Consider the following 21,024-nt stretch of genomic DNA (forward strand, 5'->3'; position numbering starts at 1 on the left):
TTTATGTGAACAATCTAATCGCTGGGATGCATCAATACAGATACTGGTTTATTGTAGCAGTCAGTCAATACTCAATACAGTCAATACTGACTTTTAAAAGATTGTAAGATTCCATGTTTGTGATACGGGCGCATTTTAGCACATGATAGCAGTGAAATCTAATAAACAATGCAAGATGAGTGAAAATAGCACACTGACAATATCTTTAATCCAAAATAAAGGTATTTTTGTGCAACAAAGCTTGAAACAAACCTCAATTTTCTTGCTCCAGTTGGCTAATGCACTTCGTTTAAAACAGCAGATACTGCCCACAGTGTTAACCGTGGAAAGAAACCCAGCTGAATATATTGCTCTACGACGTCCCTGATTAATCGTTAGTAACATGGAAAGATGAGGGGGAGATGAGGAAAAAACCCCTGATGAACTGATGAATCCCAAATAACAACTAAACACTGCTGTAAATATAACTGATAATGGCAGATTAATAAAAGAAGCAGAAATAAAAGCCTTTCTGCTTGATATGAATCACAATAATACAAGACCCTTGTGGATGAAACCATCACAACTACATTACTCATCCAGAGAAATGCAAGCGAGTCATTTTACGAATGCGTTTGTGGCAGATTTGGTCACAGAGCTGCGAGTAATCATTGCTGACAAAGACAGAGCGTGAACGTCGAATGGAACTTTAATAAGCAGAGGGAGAGAAATTCATTGTACAGTGAGACATTGTACCAGATGACATTTTTTTTTACACGCAATCAGGATGGATAATGATGGCCCCTTTTGAAGCCCTGAACTAAAATCAATTTACAAAATCTGAAAGAAAAACAAACAAAATAAAAGGAAGACACGTTAAGATTCGTTATTGCCAAAGTAAATTCTACATGGGCCAAAGAGGGGGAACAAAAGGGTTCACGTTAAATGACAATATCAGGAAATAAGACATTAATTCCACCATAAAACACTCCTTGTACACTCTATCCTACAGCTGAACCCATTCCCACCCCCTACACCACCCACATACCCTCCCCTCTCCATTATACAGCCTTCTCCCCCGAGCCATCCCTCCATCAGTAGCACTCTTCCCTTGCAGCGGGGGATTATGTGGCGTAGCGCTTGGTCCACTGTTTGGCTATCCTGTCGTGTTCCGGTCTGTTGTTTGTGTACTGAGTGGCGATGCTTCCCACCAGAGGGTCGGCTTTAAGAGAGTGAGCACAGTCTTGGTTTAAACAAAATGAATGATTAGGTTCATACATGTTTTAATTTTTTTTAAAAGAGGGTGCGGTGATAAATGCAGGATGTGCTTTATTAGTCTGGAAAAAATTCCACCAGATACTCACTGTGTCACATTTTCCTTTATAGAAATAAAGTAAATCGCTTTCATTACAATATCAACAAAACATGTCTGCAGCAGCATACATGAGCATTAAACAGCTGGATGAATGCTCACACCTGAAACTGCCAGAGCTTAAAAGTCTGCTATATTCTAGGTCTTGTTACGGGCCGAGCTCCAGCATACGGCCATGACTGGCAACGCTGCAGCTTCAGCCCAAGACCACATGAGAGACGAGTTATTCCTGGAGTTTTATCCCATCAAGATCCAAGAGTCAAAAGGTCACTAGCTTCGGTTTACAGTTCGTTATTGCCTGTGGTAGCTCAGCCGTTACGGTTCTGTGCTAATGACTAAAGGGTTACGAGTTTAAAATCCCAGAGAACAAATTAGCAAGATCCGTCATCAGCTATTCAGCTGTGTGTAGGGACTGGATTCTGTTTCACTTTAAAAATGAGTCAGTATTTAAAAATAAAAAGCAAACCACTGATTTAGAGAACATGTTATAAGCTCAGGTCCTGGAGCACTCTTCCCCTGTCTGGCATGTTTTAAGACAGTTTCACACCTGCACATATTTTTAGTGAACGTTTAAGTGAAGTGTGAAAGCTGCTTTGCTCCATAGAGCCCGTCACTGGTCCTCAGTGGTTTGGGGTCATGGTGTGCTCTACATCATGTGTGGAAATGATCTGCTCTACGTGCCACATAATGAGTAACACTGTTGGTTGTCACGTTATTACCCGTTTCAGATTCTCAAGGTGTTCTGTCCAATGGAGGAGACTCAACACCTTATTGATCTCTATCTAAGGGCCTTTTTACACCTGGTCACTTCATGTGTTTTCTCTGATCTGATAGCTATCTGATTTGTTAAAACTGTTCCATTTACATCAGGCCACATAAATGCGTCTCGGCGAATCGGATATCAATCCGATCTTTCTACTCCCGCCCAAAATGCAAATATATTTTACCTCATTTCCGGGGTAATTGAAATGGAACACGCTTTGGTGTATGCGGTTTTCAGAATGCAATCAAAAAGAAGACGAAAAAACTTCTGACTGTTATGCTACAAAAAACAGCATTTACTGTTTGCTGTGTTTTCGCTGGCGGCAGCAGTGCATTTTAAGACCCAACAGGACACCTGGGTGAAAGATCACTTGCGAATGACGTACTTCCATTTGGGAGGAGTACAGCACTGAAGTATGTGTCTTGAACAACCACATTCATTTACACCTGTCCAGTTACATCTGAAATGCGTCCCAGACCACCTCCTGAAGTGGTTTGAACAATCTGATTGATATCAATCTCGAAAACGTTTCGGAGGGCATTTAGACCTGGTCTATTTACCATCGGATAGCTATCGGCTCACAGAAAACGCATGAAGTGACCAGGTGTAAAAAGCCCCTAAAGACTCGATTGGACCAGATTGGATATAAAACTAAATTGGACCGCTGTGATTCTCGTAACATTTGTGGAGCAAACGGTTACACTGAAAGGATTGTGAGGAACGTGCATGTTGTACCGACCAGAACAGATCAAATGATTCTGATGGGCAAGTTACTAAGAACTTGAATGTCGGGAACATCCGAAGACAAAGGCTAGTGTTATTCAAGTGAGAAGATACACAAGTGATCTCTGGTTCAGGTGGTAATCTTCTCCTTGAATTAAAGCAAACTTAATTCTCCTTCCTGACTCGCATGTCCAGATCTGCTCCAACACACCCAAAGTGGGTTAGAGCATGGGAGAAGATTAAAGCGTGCAGGCTTGGGTGCACTCCAGGAGCAGGGTTGGGAACCTGTGCTTTAGATTGTTGTTTTGGTCTCAGAGAGGAGGCTTTCTTTCATTTTATTCGTACGGTCCAAAAAGGCAAAAAAAAAAAAGGCCTAGACTTAGATTATATGCTTTTCTGTACCCAAAGCTTGTGATTCTGAGCACAGCACCTGCCAAACACACATTGAGCCATGTGCTATTCGTATTACATCATGGTGTTGTGCCCTCTGTAGAAACCCATAACTATAACTGATGCAACATACAATTCACATTCTTACACTGACTTAACACCATTTCTTCTTTTTCCTGCAAAACAAGGCCTTGCTCTTCATAGGTTTTTCAGGACTGTAATAGGAGGTTACTAGACATCTTACCGGGGTTGCAGTCTGTGAGGAGAGAGCAGATGGACAGCAGCACCTTGGAGATGGTTAGCGCTGGGCTCCAGTTGTCCTTCAGGATGTCAAGGCAGATCACTCCCTGACTGTTAATGTTGCAGTGGTAGATTCTGGTACGAAACGTCACCTGTGAGCAGACCACACACACACACACACCTTAGGTTATGTTAGCCCATTAACAAGATGGCCCATTGGCCCAGGCCATTTTTAAACTCCAAATCCATTTTCAGTTTAATCATCATGTACACAGAGGGTCGTGTAGACGGAGGGTCTTGTAGACTAGTCGACTTGTACACTAGATAATCCCTGCTGTGGGTGTTGAAGTGGGTGACAACAGTGCTGAGGCCGAGAGTAACGAAACGCAAGCAGAAATGTTAGAATGTGAGACTTCATTAATCCAGTAATAGTTCAGACTAGCTGAAGGGAATTCTACACCCTGCACATTGTGTAAGGAAACGTTTTCATATTTTCTTTTAGTGGAACTTTAGGACTTTCAGATCAGATTTATGGGTCAGCTTTAGATATTTAAATAGCTATTCACATTCTCCTGCAGTTACTCTAAATGGACAAAAGTTTATACAGAAATCTGACCATCACACAAATAGATCTTTGTGCCAAAGTCTACATCTAAGAGGCCCAAACCTGTTCCAGCATGCACAAAGTGAGCTCCATGAACACATGGTAAGCCAAAGATAGTGTAGATAAACTCAAAAGGTCCTGTACAGAGCTTCACCCATCACCGTCTGATCTCACAAATGCTATTTTGTCTGAACATACACAAATCCACATAGCCACGCACTAACATCTCAGTAAAGGGGATTTCATCTAAAAGTAGGACTTTCAACAAGCACATGTGCAAGTGTGAAGGTCAGGAGGTCAAAACCTTTGGGAATTTCTTAAAATCCACTCAATAAAGTCACTGTTAATGATCAATGAATCAACAGACAATCCCAAGCTGCACTGTGTGTGGGGCAGGAACTGGAATCGAGGCCTGTTGATTAACATGGCTTTAGTCTTTCCCGTTTATGCTTGCATCATGTCAGTAAAAACCAGCCTGTTGCCACGAACATTTGGTGATGCAAACCTCTAAATGTTCCATGTTAAGTGTGGAATTGGTTTGGAAAGAATGTAATACAAAATGACATCGGTTTCATTCATTTCATTAAAGTTCTTGTTCTCTGGATGGATATATTGCACCAAATTTCCTTCTTTAATAATATAAAGTGCGGTTTGACTTTACTGGTGTTTATTAGAATTTAACTGTACTAATAAAATAAAGTCCTAATTCAGTCTTTGAATCATCCCCCGCTATATTTATAGAGCGCAACACAAAACCTCTTCAGATGGTCGGGGATCTTTTTAGTGACAGATGTTTGTGTGCAATTACAAGACAGCCAAACTTAAGTCTAGTCATTTAACATGCATTTCCCCTTTGTTATTCTTAGACTAAAACAAGCCCAACAGCTTGGCTCTATAATTAAAATGTTTAAAAACTAGGTTTTTCCATGTTAATTATGTAAATTGAGTCATATGGGAGGGGAAAAATAGCATTGAAAACTTTTGTGATTCTAGGCATGGAGGATATATGGATCAGGCGATCGCACGAGTAATTTAAACAAAAATAAATAAATAAATAAATAGGGGGAAAAGCAGTAGCTCAAACGTCATGAACCAAATGTGGAACAAATCTAACACCTCATTTATCATAGGCATCTGTCCATGACTGACATCAGAAAAGAGCAGCGTTTACAAACTAAGACATGTTTAATACCATCGAGTGGAGAAACCGGAAAGGAAACTCGGAGCCTAAATACTAAGCTAACAAAAACCTGCTACAAGTAACAGGTCTATAAAAGCAACACAATAGGTTTTATCACCACCACTAAAATATCCAGTGACCTCATGGCTTTGTGTAAATATGGCAGCACTGTCATTTGGTGTTCTCCTGATCCCTCTGCTATAATCCCCAGAGCAGCTTTACTCTGTCATTACAGTCCGTTTGGTGGCATTATAAACATACTGGTTTAACACTCGTGCTGACGGACGATAGCATGAACACGTATTAATCAGTCTGAGCTGCAGCACATACTGAATCTAATGCCATTATGTAAAGATACCACAGGCACTGAAATGCTGTAATGATAAACACCTTGGCCATAATAGTAGTGCAGAATTCGACATGAATAGCATTGTGCTCCTTTAGAACTGGCTGGGAAGGTCCATGTATGGCCTGCGTTTCTGCAGGTTTTGCTATAATTTCCTGTAACCGTATCATCTTAAAACATCAGCAGCGAGAAGCAGAATTGTGTTATTGGTTTAAATTTGGCACAAATACGCGCAATGAATCCCGGCACTCAAAAACAAATCAAAACCACACAGTGAGAGTCTGTTTTAGGCTCGTTACCCAGAGTGGAAGAATCTATTTCACAGGAAGCTTCTCACCTTGGGTGGCTTGAAGGGGTAGTCTGGAGTGAAGGCGATGTCGAGGAAGAAGACTCCTCCTTCATACACAGAGCCTGGAGGACCCAGGATGGTAGACCTCCACTCGTAGATGTTGTCTCCTTTTGGGCCAGCGCTTAAATAAATAAATAAATTCATTAATTAATAAATGAGGCATGATTTTTTTAAGATCTTAAATTCTAGCTGATGTTAATGACAAAAGATGGTTAGAAAAATGTGTCTACACATCTAATTTTATTTATTTTATATATATATATATATATATATATATATATATATATATATATATATATATATATATATATATATATATATATATATATATATATATATACACACATACATACATACATACATACATACATACACACACAAGGTTTACTTATACTATAGAGAATAAGGATCAGACAAATATTCGATTACTTCTTGTCATTTCTATTCATTCTATTTTTAATGTAATAATGTAGTATTTTGTAGTACAAAAGCTACAAAATGGTCCATCGTGTGGAAGCCAGAGCTTTACACAGTTAGTATGGAGTTCAGCATTGTAAATAATGATGACCTTGTAAAGCAATTAATTCTAATTTTGTCTGATATTACAAGTCATCTCAAAAAGGCAGCAAATTTAGAAACGATTTTATTTCACGCTGCACGTTACAGTCCTAATGTCGAGAAGACAAACAGACTTGAGGACATTGTCACTCAGACGAGAAGTTTCACGCCTGCTGCTGGATAGTGAAGGGGAAGTCTGGTTTGTTTAAGCCGGTGTGCCTCAAGCGTAGACAAACCTGTTTTAGAAACCCGTTTGGAGAACGTATTGAAATTCGAAGAATTTATGCATCACCGTCGGTTACAACAGGATAGCAATATCGAATCATTTCTCATCCACCATATATGGCCATTTAAAAAAAAAAAAAAAAAAAAGGAATCTACACACAGGCTCATAGTTACATAACTGTGCTGTTCTTAGGGGATTCCTCCTTTCCAACAGCAACTAATTTAAAGAGAGATCAATGAAGCCATTAGCATGCGGTGCAATGTGGCACGTTTCACAGCCAGATATACAAGTTATGCATAGAATGAGAAATAACACCATCGAATAAATGACTAAATCGAGCACAACATTCTGTGCTATAACAGTGAGGTGAAAAAAACTCACCTCAAGGTACAAAAATATAAATAACAGTACATTAGGCCACAATACCGAGTGCAAATACTAAACTAAAATTACTCATCTCTCACCGCTCACACACACACACACACCGCTCACACACGCTCACACACACACACACACCGCTCACACACACCGCTCACACACACACACACACACACCGCTCACACACACACACACACACACACAGCTCACACACACACACCGCTCACACACACACACACCGCTCACACACACACACACCGCTCACACACACACACACCGCTCACACACACACACCGCTCACACACACACACCGCTCACACACACACACCGCTCACACACACACACCGCTCACACACACACACCGCTCACACACACACACCGCTCACACACACACACCGCTCACACACACACACCGCTCACACACACACACCGCTCACACACACACACCGCTCACACACACACACCGCTCACACACACACACCGCTCACACACACACACCGCTCACACACACACACACCGCTCACACACACACACACCGCTCACACACACACACACCGCTCACACACACACACCGCTCACACACACACACACCGCTCACACACACACACACCGCTCACACACACCGCTCACACACACCGCTCACACACACCGCTCACACACACCGCTCACACACACCGCTCACACACACACCGCTCACACACACACACCGCTCACACACACACACCGCTCACACACACACACCGCTCACACACACACACCGCTCACACACACACACCGCTCACACACACACACCGCTCACACACACACACCGCTCACACACACACACCGCTCACACACACACACCGCTCACACACACACACCGCTCACACACACACACCGCTCACACACACACACCGCTCACACACACACACCGCTCACACACACACACCGCTCACACACACACACCGCTCACACACACACACCGCTCACACACACACACCGCTCACACACACACACCGCTCACACACACACACCGCTCACACACACACACCGCTCACACACACACACCGCTCACACACACACACCGCTCACACACACACACCGCTCACACACACACACCGCTCACACACACACACCGCTCACACACACACACCGCTCACACACACACACCGCTCACACACACACACCGCTCACACACACACACCGCTCACACACACACACCGCTCACACACACACACCGCTCACACACACACACCGCTCACACACACACACCGCTCACACACACACACCGCTCACACACACACCGCTCACACACACACACCGCTCACACACACACACCGCTCACACACACACACCGCTCACACACACACACCGCTCACACACACACACCGCTCACACACACACACCGCTCACACACACACACCGCTCACACACACACACCGCTCACACACACACACCGCTCACACACACACACCGCTCACACACACACACCGCTCACACACACACACCGCTCACACACACACACCGCTCACACACACACACCGCTCACACACACACACCGCTCACACACACACACCGCTCACACACACACACCGCTCACACACACACACCGCTCACACACACACACCCCGCACACACACACACACACCGCTCACACACACACACACCGCTCACACACACACACACACCGCTCACACACACACACACACCGCTCACACACACACACACACAGCTCACACACACCGCTCACACACACACACCGCTCACACACACACACCGCTCACACACACACACCGCTCACACACACACACCGCTCACACACACACACCGCTCACACACACACACCGAACCCACACACACACCCACCGCTCACACACACACACCGCTCACACACACCCACCGCTCACACACACACCCCTCTCACACACACACCCCGCTCACACACACACACCCCGCTCACACACACACACCCCGCTCACACACACACACCCCGCTCACACACACACACCCCGCTCACACACACACACCCCGCTCACACACACACACCCCGCTCACACACACACCCCGCTCACACACACACACCCCGCTCACACACACACACCCCGCTCACACACACACACCCCGCTCACACACACACACACACCGCTCACACACACACACACACCGCTCACACACACACACACACCGCTCACACACACACACACACCGCTCACACACACACCGCTCACACACACACCGCTCACACACACACCGCTCACACACACACCGCTCACACACACACCGCTCACACACACACCGCTCACACACACACCGCTCACACACACACCGCTCACACACACACACACACCGCTCACACACACACACACACCGCTCACACACACACACACACCGCTCACACACACACACACACACCGCTCACACACACACACACACCGCTCACACACACACACACACCGCTCACACACACACCGCTCACACACACACACACCGCTCACACACACACACACACCGCTCACACACACACCGCTCACACACACACCGCTCACACACACACACACACCGCTCACACACACACACACACCGCTCACACACACACACACACACACCGCTCACACACACACACACACACACCGCTCACACACACACACACCGCTCACACACACACACACACACCGCTCACACACACACACACACACCGCTCACACACACACACACACCGCTCACACACACACACACACCGCTCACACACACACACACACACCGCTCACACACACACACACCGCTCACACACACACACACACACCGCTCACACACACACACACACCGCTCACACACACACACACACACCGCTCACACACACACACACACCGCTCACACACACACACACCGCTCACACACACACACACACCGCTCACACACACACACACCGCTCACACACACACACACACCGCTCACACACACACACACACACACACACACCGCTCACACACACACTTTGGTAATTTAACAGTAATTATTAAGAAAGGGGTCGATTGTGAACACAAAGTGGTCTATGACGACGAGCCCAAGTGCATGATTTCCTGAAGAGAAGCTGATAAATTACCCAGAAATATGTGCTAAATATCAGGGCCAGTGATTTTAAAAACATTAACAAGAAACTCCACTAAATAATTTCATTTCAACATAACTGATATGACAATGTTCAACTAAAATAATTAACTCACAAAAGAGATTAGAGTTCCCCAGACACCAGCTACCGTACCTGTGTGATTTCAACACCGAATCCACTCGTGTGTCTCACACTAGGAAGTTCAAATCTGGTGTAAACGTGTGTAATCTCGAGTACAAATCCAGTAAAAATCCAGACATCTTAATAAACTACCAATCACCTACACTATGAGTCGATCAATAGCTAAACAGAAGAGACGCACGTTAGTCCTATAAATGAGTCTGAACGAGTCAGTAAGAACTGCGGGGAGTTTGTGTTACACAGCACAGAAGCCGAAGCTGTTAGTGAATCGTCAGGTTTTGAGTCATCTGATGTTTATATGCAAGCAAACAATTCAAGGAAGCCACGTAACGCCGTTTCAATGCACGAGCAAATAAACACCTACAAAACCTCTCGTTACACGAACTGCTTCTTATAGCCTTTTTTCCCCTGAAAATAAAATGCAACAAATTCACTATATTGCTCACATCTTACATAAGAGGCACATTTCCTAAAGAGGTTTCTCAGTAGGGTTTCTTTGATGAGAAACACTTCATCAGGTGCAGAGCATCGCTCCGGGTGCCAATCATCCACCCGTGACTGACTTCAGCTCTCAAAACACGTTTACCATGCGGCCGTGCAACCTCTTAACTGATTACGATGAAATTTCTGTAGGCAATTGCATTGAATTTCAAGCGACAGAGCTTCAAAATCTCTGCCAGGATAAACAGATCCAGAGGAATGGGCATTAAAAGGGGGAATCCACATCAGGTCTGATTTCAGCCTTGTGTAGCGTCAGTGATCCTCTGCTGCTGCTTTGACTGCATCTATAAACATTAGCTCACTGTAGTGTTACAACGAAAAAGGTCACAACACCCAGGGGTTTTGTAACACACACACACACACACACACTTTATGGGACAACAAGCAGCCCATCAAGCTGTTTGCCCCTAAGGAGGAGCAAAAACAGAAAAGGCCTACAAAACACCCCTGGGCTCGGCGGCGCAGAGCACAAGCAGGGCAATTAGAGAAGCACGCTGTTTTTAATTTCGGTCTCGGCCTCTCGAGTCAGCCTGCGGTGCCGGAATGTGAGGAATCCCAAATGTGTGACAGACACCCATCGGCCAAAATCCACACCAAGGGGAAAGAGTTGGAAGGATGGCAGAGACACCGGGAAAAACAGAACGAGACTATGAGAAGCACATGAGACAAATTAGAGAAAGAGGAAAGACAATGAAGTGGTGAAAGGACAAACGCAAAGAGGGATATATATATATATATATATATATATATATATATATATATATATATATATATATATATATATATATATATATATATAAAAATTTTATTCCCTCTTTGCGTTTGTCCTTTGCGTTAGAGAAAAATAACGGAGGGAAACAAAAACGATGAAAGCAGGGAAAGTAAGAAAGCGTGAGAGAGAAAGGGAGAGAGAAAGAGAGAAAATGAGAGAGAAAGAGAGTGTGTGCAAGTGAGTGAGTGAGTGAGTGAGAGAGAGTGTAAGGCATGCATGTGTTGGGAGATGAAAGAGGGAATAAGAGAAACACCAGAGCAGAACGACTGGCGATAAGGAGATCCAGAGCTCACGGTCTCACAGCATTCGTGCTAGGTGATGAACTCACATTTCTATTTGCTCCTGTTAAAGCAGCGTAGGAACGGAATTAAATAGAAATTAAATCTAACTAGATCGTCTGTCCTTTTGGAGAAGTCGCATTTAACATGACAAGCTTGAGAACATAATGGATGTCGGTGTGGATAGGTTGAGTCTGAAGTCGAATGTGAGACACGGCATTGTTCAGAATAAAGATATTGCTAGATTGTTACGCCAGCTAGTGGAGCACACAGATCAGTAACACCAAGCATCCAGAACAAGCACCGTGTGCCTCCGAGTTTATTTAGTTATTATAGTTTATTTAACTGTAGCTGCTCAGCAGAGGAGTTTTAAATAGTCACTTGACTTTGGAAAACCATTAAGTACATGTGAGTGACGTATATTTCAGTAGAATCCCTAATAAATAAAGACTGACCGTCTCTATGTTTATAGAAAATGAAAGTTCTGTTCATTGAGATTTTCCTGCAATTTAAAAAAACTTAAAATGTTCTTCATTTATCTTGACAAAGTAAGGACGACTCATGAGATTGTGGAAGGGGGCGGAGCTACCAGGCTGCATCGGTACAAGCGGAACACTGGTGTTCGATCGCGGCGTGCCGATATAAAATGCGGAAAGGTTGGCAGATATTGAACTATACTTGGAGTAAACATCATTGGACATCACAGTGGACTAAAAAGCCATATTTGGAATGGATTTGTTATGATCAGGATGAATGTAATAAATTTCTCACACAAAACACTCGCATTTTGACAGCAATAAAAAAAAATGAACACAGGAGGAACAAGTTTCAAGCAGGTTGTTTAGGTCTATGAACCCTGTGGACACAAGATTAATTTAAGACTTAATATGTCAAGTAGCAACAGTCAAACATCTGAGGTGACATCTGCACAGAAAATCACTGACGTGCCTCTTAATTTAACTGAAAACAGCAACTGGGTTTGTGTTTCTCTACCAAAATGCAGACATCAGACAGCCGATCTGAACTGAAATAAAATCCCGGAGGGGAACCATCCCAGGACCCCTTGTAAATGTAATCATATCCGAATAGGGCTTAAGATTCAGAAGTCATACCGCATAAGTGCAGCTATACAGCAGTGTTTACTAGGCGGCTTAATTAACATGCATATTAAAGAGGTAATAAAACCAGAAAGTGCAAAAACTGACTAGCGTGAGCAGAGCGAGAGAGAAGATTGAGCATGAGAGAAGGAACAGCACAGTAGAGGTAAAAAGAGCTGAAAAGCCACAAAAAATACAACTCTTGAGAGCAATATTGGTAATGTAATAAAGCCTTGGTATGTCTTGATGTATTTAAAAAAAGCACACATGGGGGATAAATAAATGTGTCATGCCCCTGCTGTGTGTCATTATCCAACTCATCACATGCATAGACTGCACAGTCTAATCCATCAACTAAACACAAAAAATAAAAAAATATCGTGAATCAACTATAGTCTGCTGGATTAAACAAGGAAAATCTGTCACCAACAGGAAACTAATCATTTCCACAGGACACAATCACAGACAAGATCACAGGGTGAAGCTTGCAAGAAGAAGCTCCTGAAGTGCACAGGGTCGAGCTCACTAGCGCTCAAAAACATGAACTTCACCCGCTTATAGCCACCTCTGACCTAACGGTCTAAACCACACACGCTGACTGTACGTGTTTGTGTATTATAACCCAGTAAAGCCCCAACGGATTAACCACCAAGACCTCAAAAGCTCCAGTGACGAAGCTGTTGCATTCACCTGCACACAAAGTGAAACTGAACAAAGGTGGCTACAGGATCTTGATTATCGTTTCCACATGCGTCTAGCAAATTGCTATTGTATAGAACTACATGTCTTGCACACACCAAAGAGGGTGGGCTGGGGGAATTGTTTTATTTCATATAAATATATATTTTTTTTTAAGTATAGATTGCACTAGTGGTGAAAGATTTGACAAAAACTTTAAGATATTTCATCACACAGCAGGAGTCACAATATAGATTATAAAAAGTATTTGATGAAGAGGCAAGAAACGTAAAGTAAAAAAAGTACATACTCTATATTACATGTGCAGGAATGTAGTCACCTGGTGTGAAAAACATCTCTAAGAAGTTTAGTCGGACAAACAAATCCTAGAGTTACGAAGTGATGCGAGTCCGTGCCGTTCGGCATGGAGCAAGTGTCACGTGACGTTAGACGAACGGTGCGAGCAGCCTCTCCTGTGAGACGTGATGACTGACAGGATGATAATGTAAGTATTTTATCAGGAATTTAAAAATAAATAAATAAATAAAACATTCATTAACCCTGCTCGACTGCGCAAGATCTATTTACGTGAATATCGCTATAACGAGTAATCCTGCACCACTGCATGTGTATTGCTCTGACAACATACTGACTTCACTGATCTCACCAAATCTAACAAAATGTCATTTCTCTCATTAGACTGCAGCCTGAATGTTTGCCAATTATTGAGATGGCTGTAGTTTAAATAGTCATACTAAAATAATTTATTTTTGACAAATTACCTAAAAATATCTTGTTGTGAACTTTAAATAATAAAGTACACAACAAGCACAGAATGTCAGAGAAACCTGGGCTTCCATACCACCTCAGCAGTGCCACAGACTGATCACATCCATGCCACATGAATTAATAAGGCAGTAATTAAAGCAAAAGGAGCCCCAACCAAGTATCAAGTACACATACAGTAAATGAACATACTTTCCAGAAGGCCAACAATTCACTAAAAATGTCTTATAAAGTATTATAATTTTTTGAGATGGTGTATTGGTGGGTTTTTGTTAAATGTGAGCCAAAATCATCACCATTAAAAGAACCAAAGACTTAAACTACTTCAGTGTGTGTACTGGTTTATATAATTTCACTATTTGAGTTGAATTACTGAAATAAATGAACTTTTCCACGACATTCTAATCTATTGAGATGCGCCTGTACTTGACATGAAACGAGAGTGAGAGAACACGCGCGAAGCTGCAGATGAACACCGAATCAGTTCTCATGTTAAAGTCCAGACAGCAGCAGAGCACAGCTCAGGTGCTCAGCATGCAGACGGCACTCTTCACACAACCAGTTAAAACACCATGTAAACATGTACCGCAGGACGGTTGGCTGATTTATACAGAAGCACCAACGGTCTAATTTAATTTCATGTTTTTAAATGAATAATGTACTTTCATTTTAGAAATTAGCAGCATTGAAGGCTGAAAGGAGAAAACCAAATGAAGAGAAGAAATGCACTTGGTGTGTGTTCAGGTAACAGTGTTGAGCAAATGAACCTTGTGAATTCCTTGTTTGTCAACACACTTGGCCAATAAACCTCATTCTGATTCTGATCAAAGGTTGTTTGTTTTTTTTAATTAACAATACAAGAGTTTAGGATAGAAGTGTTTTGAGCATGAGATATCCGTTTTGAAACGGTATCCTGATCATGAACGACTCGTCCTTAAAAACCTGAGCGCGCTGTCAATCTCAGCAGCAAATGAAGTCCTGTTCTTCTGTGAAAATGTCTAAAAAGGAAACTTTTTTTTGATGGAAGTGCAGAGTAAAGGCACAAACAAGCGACAGCTAAACCTGTTACGCTCACGGCTACAAAATAAGCCCTTATCAGCTAATTAAAAAAAATCAAAAAGTGAAAAGAGTTCCGAAAAAGCGAGCTGAAAACAAAGCCAAAAAACTGCTTTAATAAAATAACACACCATGAGTAAATAGCGTTTGTGTGTAAACGATGGTGTCTCAGCATGAGCTAAACAGACGACGAACACGACACGGCGGGTTTCAACAAAAACAAGGCAGAAAACAGGAAACCCAGTGCACTTCTACACGACTCCTCAAACTCATTGTTAATTCACGGTGGGAACAAACACAGGAAGTCATTTCGGAGAGTAGAGACATGTCTGCTCTTTCCCCTAATCGCCAGGTTGCTGAAACTCTACACAGAACGTGCTTTTTTTTTTTAAGCCAAGAACAAAGCTAAATCAAATAATTAAAATAAAAATAGGGTGAAAAGCACTTTGAGTGGACCAGCAGGTCCTGAAGGCTCTTCCATCATCTCCCAGAGGTTAATCCTTTCATAATCCACCTCACACTATGTTCATATTGAAAGCTAAAGGAGCACAATATGATTCGAATCAGCGGGTGGGTTTTTTTTTTTGTTTGTTTGAGCTGTGTCAACAACAAATCAGATTTGACCCACTTTCATAAGTAGTCCTAAAATCAGATAACGATAGGAAATGCTCTGAAAAACTTTCCTACTTTCACTCATCTCACAGCAATTTCTGCAAAAGCAGGGAAAGCTATGCATCTGTGCTTTTTTTTAACCTCACTTTGATGCTGTAATCAAAACAGCTGGCAAGCTGCCGGCCAACATCAGAAGTATACGATGCGTTTTTAATTGCCCCTTTAATAGAAATATGAAAAATCTCCTTTCGTGTGAGAGTCACGTGTTCTAGAGACCAGTCTAAGATCAGCTGACATTTCTGAGATCATCTTTGGGCTTCAACGTTAAGATTTCATCGTGCAACTACATTACTAATCGTTGGATCAAATGTAATGCTCTATAATTAAATTTTAACAAACACAAAAGAAAAATGTTTCTCTTACCTGCAGTTTGGTGGAGGATCCAACATGATATCAGCTAGCTCTTTCTGAATCCTGGAAAACAAACAAAAAAGAACAACAAGTTAATCAATTGTGTTTTTAAAACACTGAAGTCATTCATTCATGTGGTTTGTCCCGTTAGACTTTCTACAGTTTCTCATGCATCGGTAAGATCATGTTTAGCATTAAGGATATGACTGTGGTGGCAGGAGAACGCTGTGCTGTAACATCTGGCCCTGCTCATTTGATGCCTGTGAGCAGATCTACAGTTGCTATTTTAAAGGATTCTTCTCTTTTATGCCTTTTTATGGTCCGATCTGTCTCAGAGTTCTGTTTGGCATTGGAAGAGCTTGCCCAAAAATATGTTAAAGAAGAAACCCATACTAATATTAATCTTTAAATCTAACATCCGCTTTCAAATGCTGTCCAAGACGTGTTGGTCTCTTTTCACTTTAATTAAATGTTATACTACATTTGCCACAATTCCACCATTCGACTTCCTGCTGATAAAAGTGCTTGAGGATATAACGCTTACTGTTAGCATGCCATAGCGCACATCAACACTCATAGCACTATTGTGATTACTTATGTAACAGCTCTATAAACGGGAAAATTACATTGAACACTTGACACTTACTGAACCTAAATTCTGCGTTTTATTTGCACCATCAGTGAAAATCGTTCCCGAAGAAGCCACCGAATCTTTAGAATAGCGTGATGCAGGTTGCCATGCCAACCCACAGACTGCCCAAGACCCTGTACTAAGTGTCCTAATGGTTTCGGTGTCACAAACTAACGATAGAACTGGACTTTAATATACGAACACTGGACATGACTCACTGGACCAGAACCTAAAATCTTGTCTCATTCTTCTACATGCAACATCGCTAGAAAATGTCAGTCACACGTCAGCATAATGAGTAGCGCTGCCACGTAACACCTCCATAATCCCCGATTCCCTGAGACACCTGTAGGTGGACTGCCAACGTGTGTGTAGGTAATGTGCTGTGACCGAGAGAGAGTTGAAGGATAGGCGGAATTATATCCATCAGGATAAAGCAGTTAGTAAGGGGTTAGCAGGTCAAGGTACTGACCTTTTGGCGCTGGTTGACAGGAGTTTGGAGTTTTTGCTCACGGTGGCTTTGGTCTCTCGTTTCTTGCTAGGTGTGTCTTTCTCCGACTGCTGACGGACGGAGGACGAAGAGGACGATGAAGATGAAGAGGAGGAAGAACTAGAGCCGGCACGTGAGTCCTCGTCTGACATCCTCGCGACCTTGACAAAATGGAAATATAAAAATGTTTAAAAGACAAGTATAATGTGATGATTGTGTGTGAAAGGAGAATTATAATATAGATGTGGTGACTTAACACTGAGGATTGTGACCTCATTTAAACACTTGCAGAAGGAGAGAGAGACACACAGAGAGAAAGAGAGAGAGAGAGAGCGCAAGAGAGAGAGAGAGCAAGAGAGAGAGAGAGAGAGAGAGAGAGAGAGAGAGAGAGAGAGAGAGAGAGCGAGCAAGAGGGAGAGCAAGAGGGAGAGGCAAGAGACAGAGAGAGCAAAAGACAGAGAGAGACAGAGCGAGCAAAAGACAGAGAGACAGAGCGAGCAAAAGACAGAGAGAGACAGAGCGAGCAAAAGACAGAGAGAGACAGAGCGAGCAAGAGAGAGAGAGACAGAGCGAGCAAGAGACAGAGCGAGACAGAGCGAGCAAGAGACAGAGCGAGACAGAGCGAGCAAGAGACAGAGCGAGCAAGATACAGAGCGAGACAGAGCGAGCAAGAGACAGCAAGAGACAGAGCGAGCAAGAGACAGCAAGAGACAGAGCGAGCAAGAGACAGCAAGAGACAGAGCGAGCAAGAGACAGAGCGAGCAAGAGACAGAGCGAGCAAGAGACAGAGCGAGCAAGAGACAGCAAGAGACAGAGCGAGAGAGAGCAAGAGACAGAGCGAGAGAGAGCAAGAGACAGAGCGAGAGAGAGCAAGAGACAGAGCGAGAGAGAGCAAGAGACAGAGCAAGAGACAGAGCAAGAGACAGAGCGAGAGACAGAGCGAGAGACAGAAAGAGACAGAGCGAGAGAAAGAGAGAGCGAGAGAGAGACAGAGAGAGAGAGAGAGAGAGAGAGAGAGAGAGAGAGAGAGAGAGAGAGAAAGAGACAGAGAGAGAGAGAGAGAGAGAAAGAGAGAGAGAGAGACAGACACAGAGAGAGAGCAAGGGAGAAAGAGGGAAAGCAAGAGAAAGAGAGAAAGAGAGAGCAAGAGAGAGAGCAAGAGAGCAAGAGAGAGAGCAAGAGAGACAGAGAGAGCGCAAGAGACAGAGAGAGAGCAAGAGACAGAGAGAGAGCAAGAGACAGAGAGAGAGCAAGAGACAGAGAGAGAGCAAGAGACAGAGAGAGAGCAAGAGACAGAGAGAGACAGACAGACAGAGAGCAAGAGACAGATAGAGAGACAGACAGACAGACAGACAGAGAGCAAGAGACAGATAGAGAGACAGACAGAGCGAGAGAGAGCAAGAGACAGACAGAGCGAGAGAGAGAGAGAGAAATACAATTTAAACAGCCCTGTTATCTAAGAGTCGGTGATTCATGTCATACCCCAGTTTAAACCGAGATTAGCTCACACTGACCCCTGAGTTTGCTCTGTAATTGAAGCCGATGTTTATCTCGACACAAACGGCAACCAGTTCGACACAAAAACAATAAACAACGCTACAAGTGACTAATTAAAGCTAGCAAGCTGAACCGAATAACCGACTGGGCGACGAATCGACTCGGGATTCGCTTCACTTTTCCTTCTCCGTCCTCGAGTTCAACAAACTTTTGCGGTCATATGTAAAGGCTTCCTTTGCTCCAGCTACTATAAACAAATAAATAAATAAACAAACAAACAAACCGACATCTAAACGACGTCGAACAGCCCGAACGCTACGTATCCTCACGGCGTCTCGTGCTCAAGCACGCGACTATCCAACAACAACAGACCCGAGTCTCTCTCTCTCTCTCTCTCTCTCTCTCGATTTCATCACGGACATTTAACGATAAACAGTGAAGCCGATTATTGATGAAATAAAAACACAATTACATGAAACCTTTCACCCACTTGGCTACCTTTCTTTGTGTCTGCGCGAGCCTCTTCCGTCGCCTGGACGCGCGTGTTTGTATTCGCCCTCGCGCCGAGCGGAAGTGCCGTGGCGATCCGGCACAAGCCAACAGCGGCAGCACGGAAACCGTCCTTTTACAGGCCGTGTGAGGCGAATAAAACACTCATAAGCGTTTGGGTCACGTTACTGAACTACCGCGTTATGAGCTTATCTTTAATGTTCTGACGTAGAATTTCGGAAGTGAGCTTTTATCTGAGGTGAAATGTGACTGGCAATTAGTTTGGTCTTTGTTTACATTTATTTACCTCAAATGAATCAGATTCAGAATCAGAATCAGGTTTATTGGCCAAGTGTCGACACACGCAAGGAATTTGGTTCCAGCTGTTTGTGACTCTCAAAAGTACAGACATAAATAACATTATACTATACATTTAGCTTGGACTATACAAGACAAGACAAATACAGACTGTACAAAACAACACAGGCTATACAAGACAATACAGACTATACCAGACAAAAACAGACTATACCAGACAAAAACAGACTATACAAGACAAAAACAGACTATACCAGACAAAAACAGACTATACAAGACAAATACAGATTATACAAGACAATACAGACTATACAAGACAAATACAGGTTATACAAGACAATACAGACTATACAAGACAAATACAGGTTATACAAGACAAAAACAGACTATACAAGACAATACAGACTATACAAGACAAATACAGGCTATACAAGACAATACAGACTATACAAGACAAATACAGGTTATACAAGACAAAAACAGACTATACAAGACAAAACAGACTATACAAGACAATACAGACTATACAAGACAAATACAGGCTATACAAGACAATACAGACTATACAAGACAAATACAGGTTATACAAGACAATACAGACTACAAGACAAATACAGGCTATACAAGACAAAACAGACTATACAAGACAATACAGACTATACAAGACAATACAGACTATACAAGACAAATACAGGTTATACAAGACAAATACAGGCTATACAAGACAAAACAGACTATACAAGACAATACAGACTATACAAGACAATACAGACTATACAAGACAAATACAGGTTATACAAGACAAATACAGGCTATACAAGACAATACAGACTATACAAGACAAATACAGGTTATACAAGACAAATACAGGTTATACAAGACAATACAGACTACAAGACAAATACAGGCTATACAAGACAAAACAGACTATACAAGACAATACAGACTATACAAGACAATACAGACTATACAAGACAATACAGGTTATACAAGACAATACAGACTATACAAGACAAATACAGGTTATACAAGACAAATACAGGCTATACAAGACAATACAGACTATACAAG

At 42.9% G+C, this 21,024-nt stretch overlaps 1 protein-coding gene across 2 annotated transcripts; it reads right to left on the bottom strand.

Annotated features, from left to right (window-relative positions):
• Positions 1–670: 670 nt before the first annotated feature.
• On the bottom strand, positions 671–19,813 carry ube2e1 (ubiquitin-conjugating enzyme E2E 1). Of its 2 annotated transcripts, none has more exons than XM_060865716.1 (6): positions 19,645–19,813; positions 17,632–17,810; positions 16,541–16,591; positions 5,935–6,067; positions 3,472–3,619; positions 671–1,201 (listed from the first exon to the last, which is right to left on the bottom strand). In XM_060865716.1, the coding sequence occupies exons 2-6, from the start codon at positions 17,799–17,801 to the stop codon at positions 1,104–1,106; spliced, it is 600 nt and encodes a 199-aa protein (XP_060721699.1). In that variant the 5' UTR covers positions 17,802–17,810; positions 19,645–19,813; the 3' UTR covers positions 671–1,103. The 2 variants fall into 2 exon arrangements, with proteins under 2 accessions (XP_060721699.1, XP_060721700.1); XM_060865717.1 differs by lacking the exon at positions 19,645–19,813 and adding an exon at positions 19,164–19,353.
• Between the last annotated feature and the right edge of the window lie 1,211 nt (positions 19,814–21,024).

This window comes from Tachysurus vachellii, chromosome 3, assembly GCF_030014155.1.
Source record: "Tachysurus vachellii isolate PV-2020 chromosome 3, HZAU_Pvac_v1, whole genome shotgun sequence".
NCBI lineage: Eukaryota > Metazoa > Chordata > Actinopteri > Siluriformes > Bagridae > Tachysurus > Tachysurus vachellii.

What these genes read in the sequence shown, in the direction of transcription:
- ube2e1 (XM_060865716.1), bottom strand. Translation starts at nt 17,801, where the DNA reads ATGTCAGACGAGGACTCACGTGCCGGCTCTAGTTCTTCCTCCTCTTCA. An exon ending in CTGTCAACCAGCGCCAAAAG is followed by an intron (nt 16,592 to 17,631) that starts GTCAGTACCTTG and finishes TTTGTTTTCCAG; the next exon opens with GATTCAGAAAGAGCTAGCTG. An exon ending in ACCCCTTCAAGCCACCCAAG is followed by an intron (nt 3,620 to 5,934) that starts GTGAGAAGCTTC and finishes GTCTGCTCACAG; the next exon opens with GTGACGTTTCGTACCAGAAT.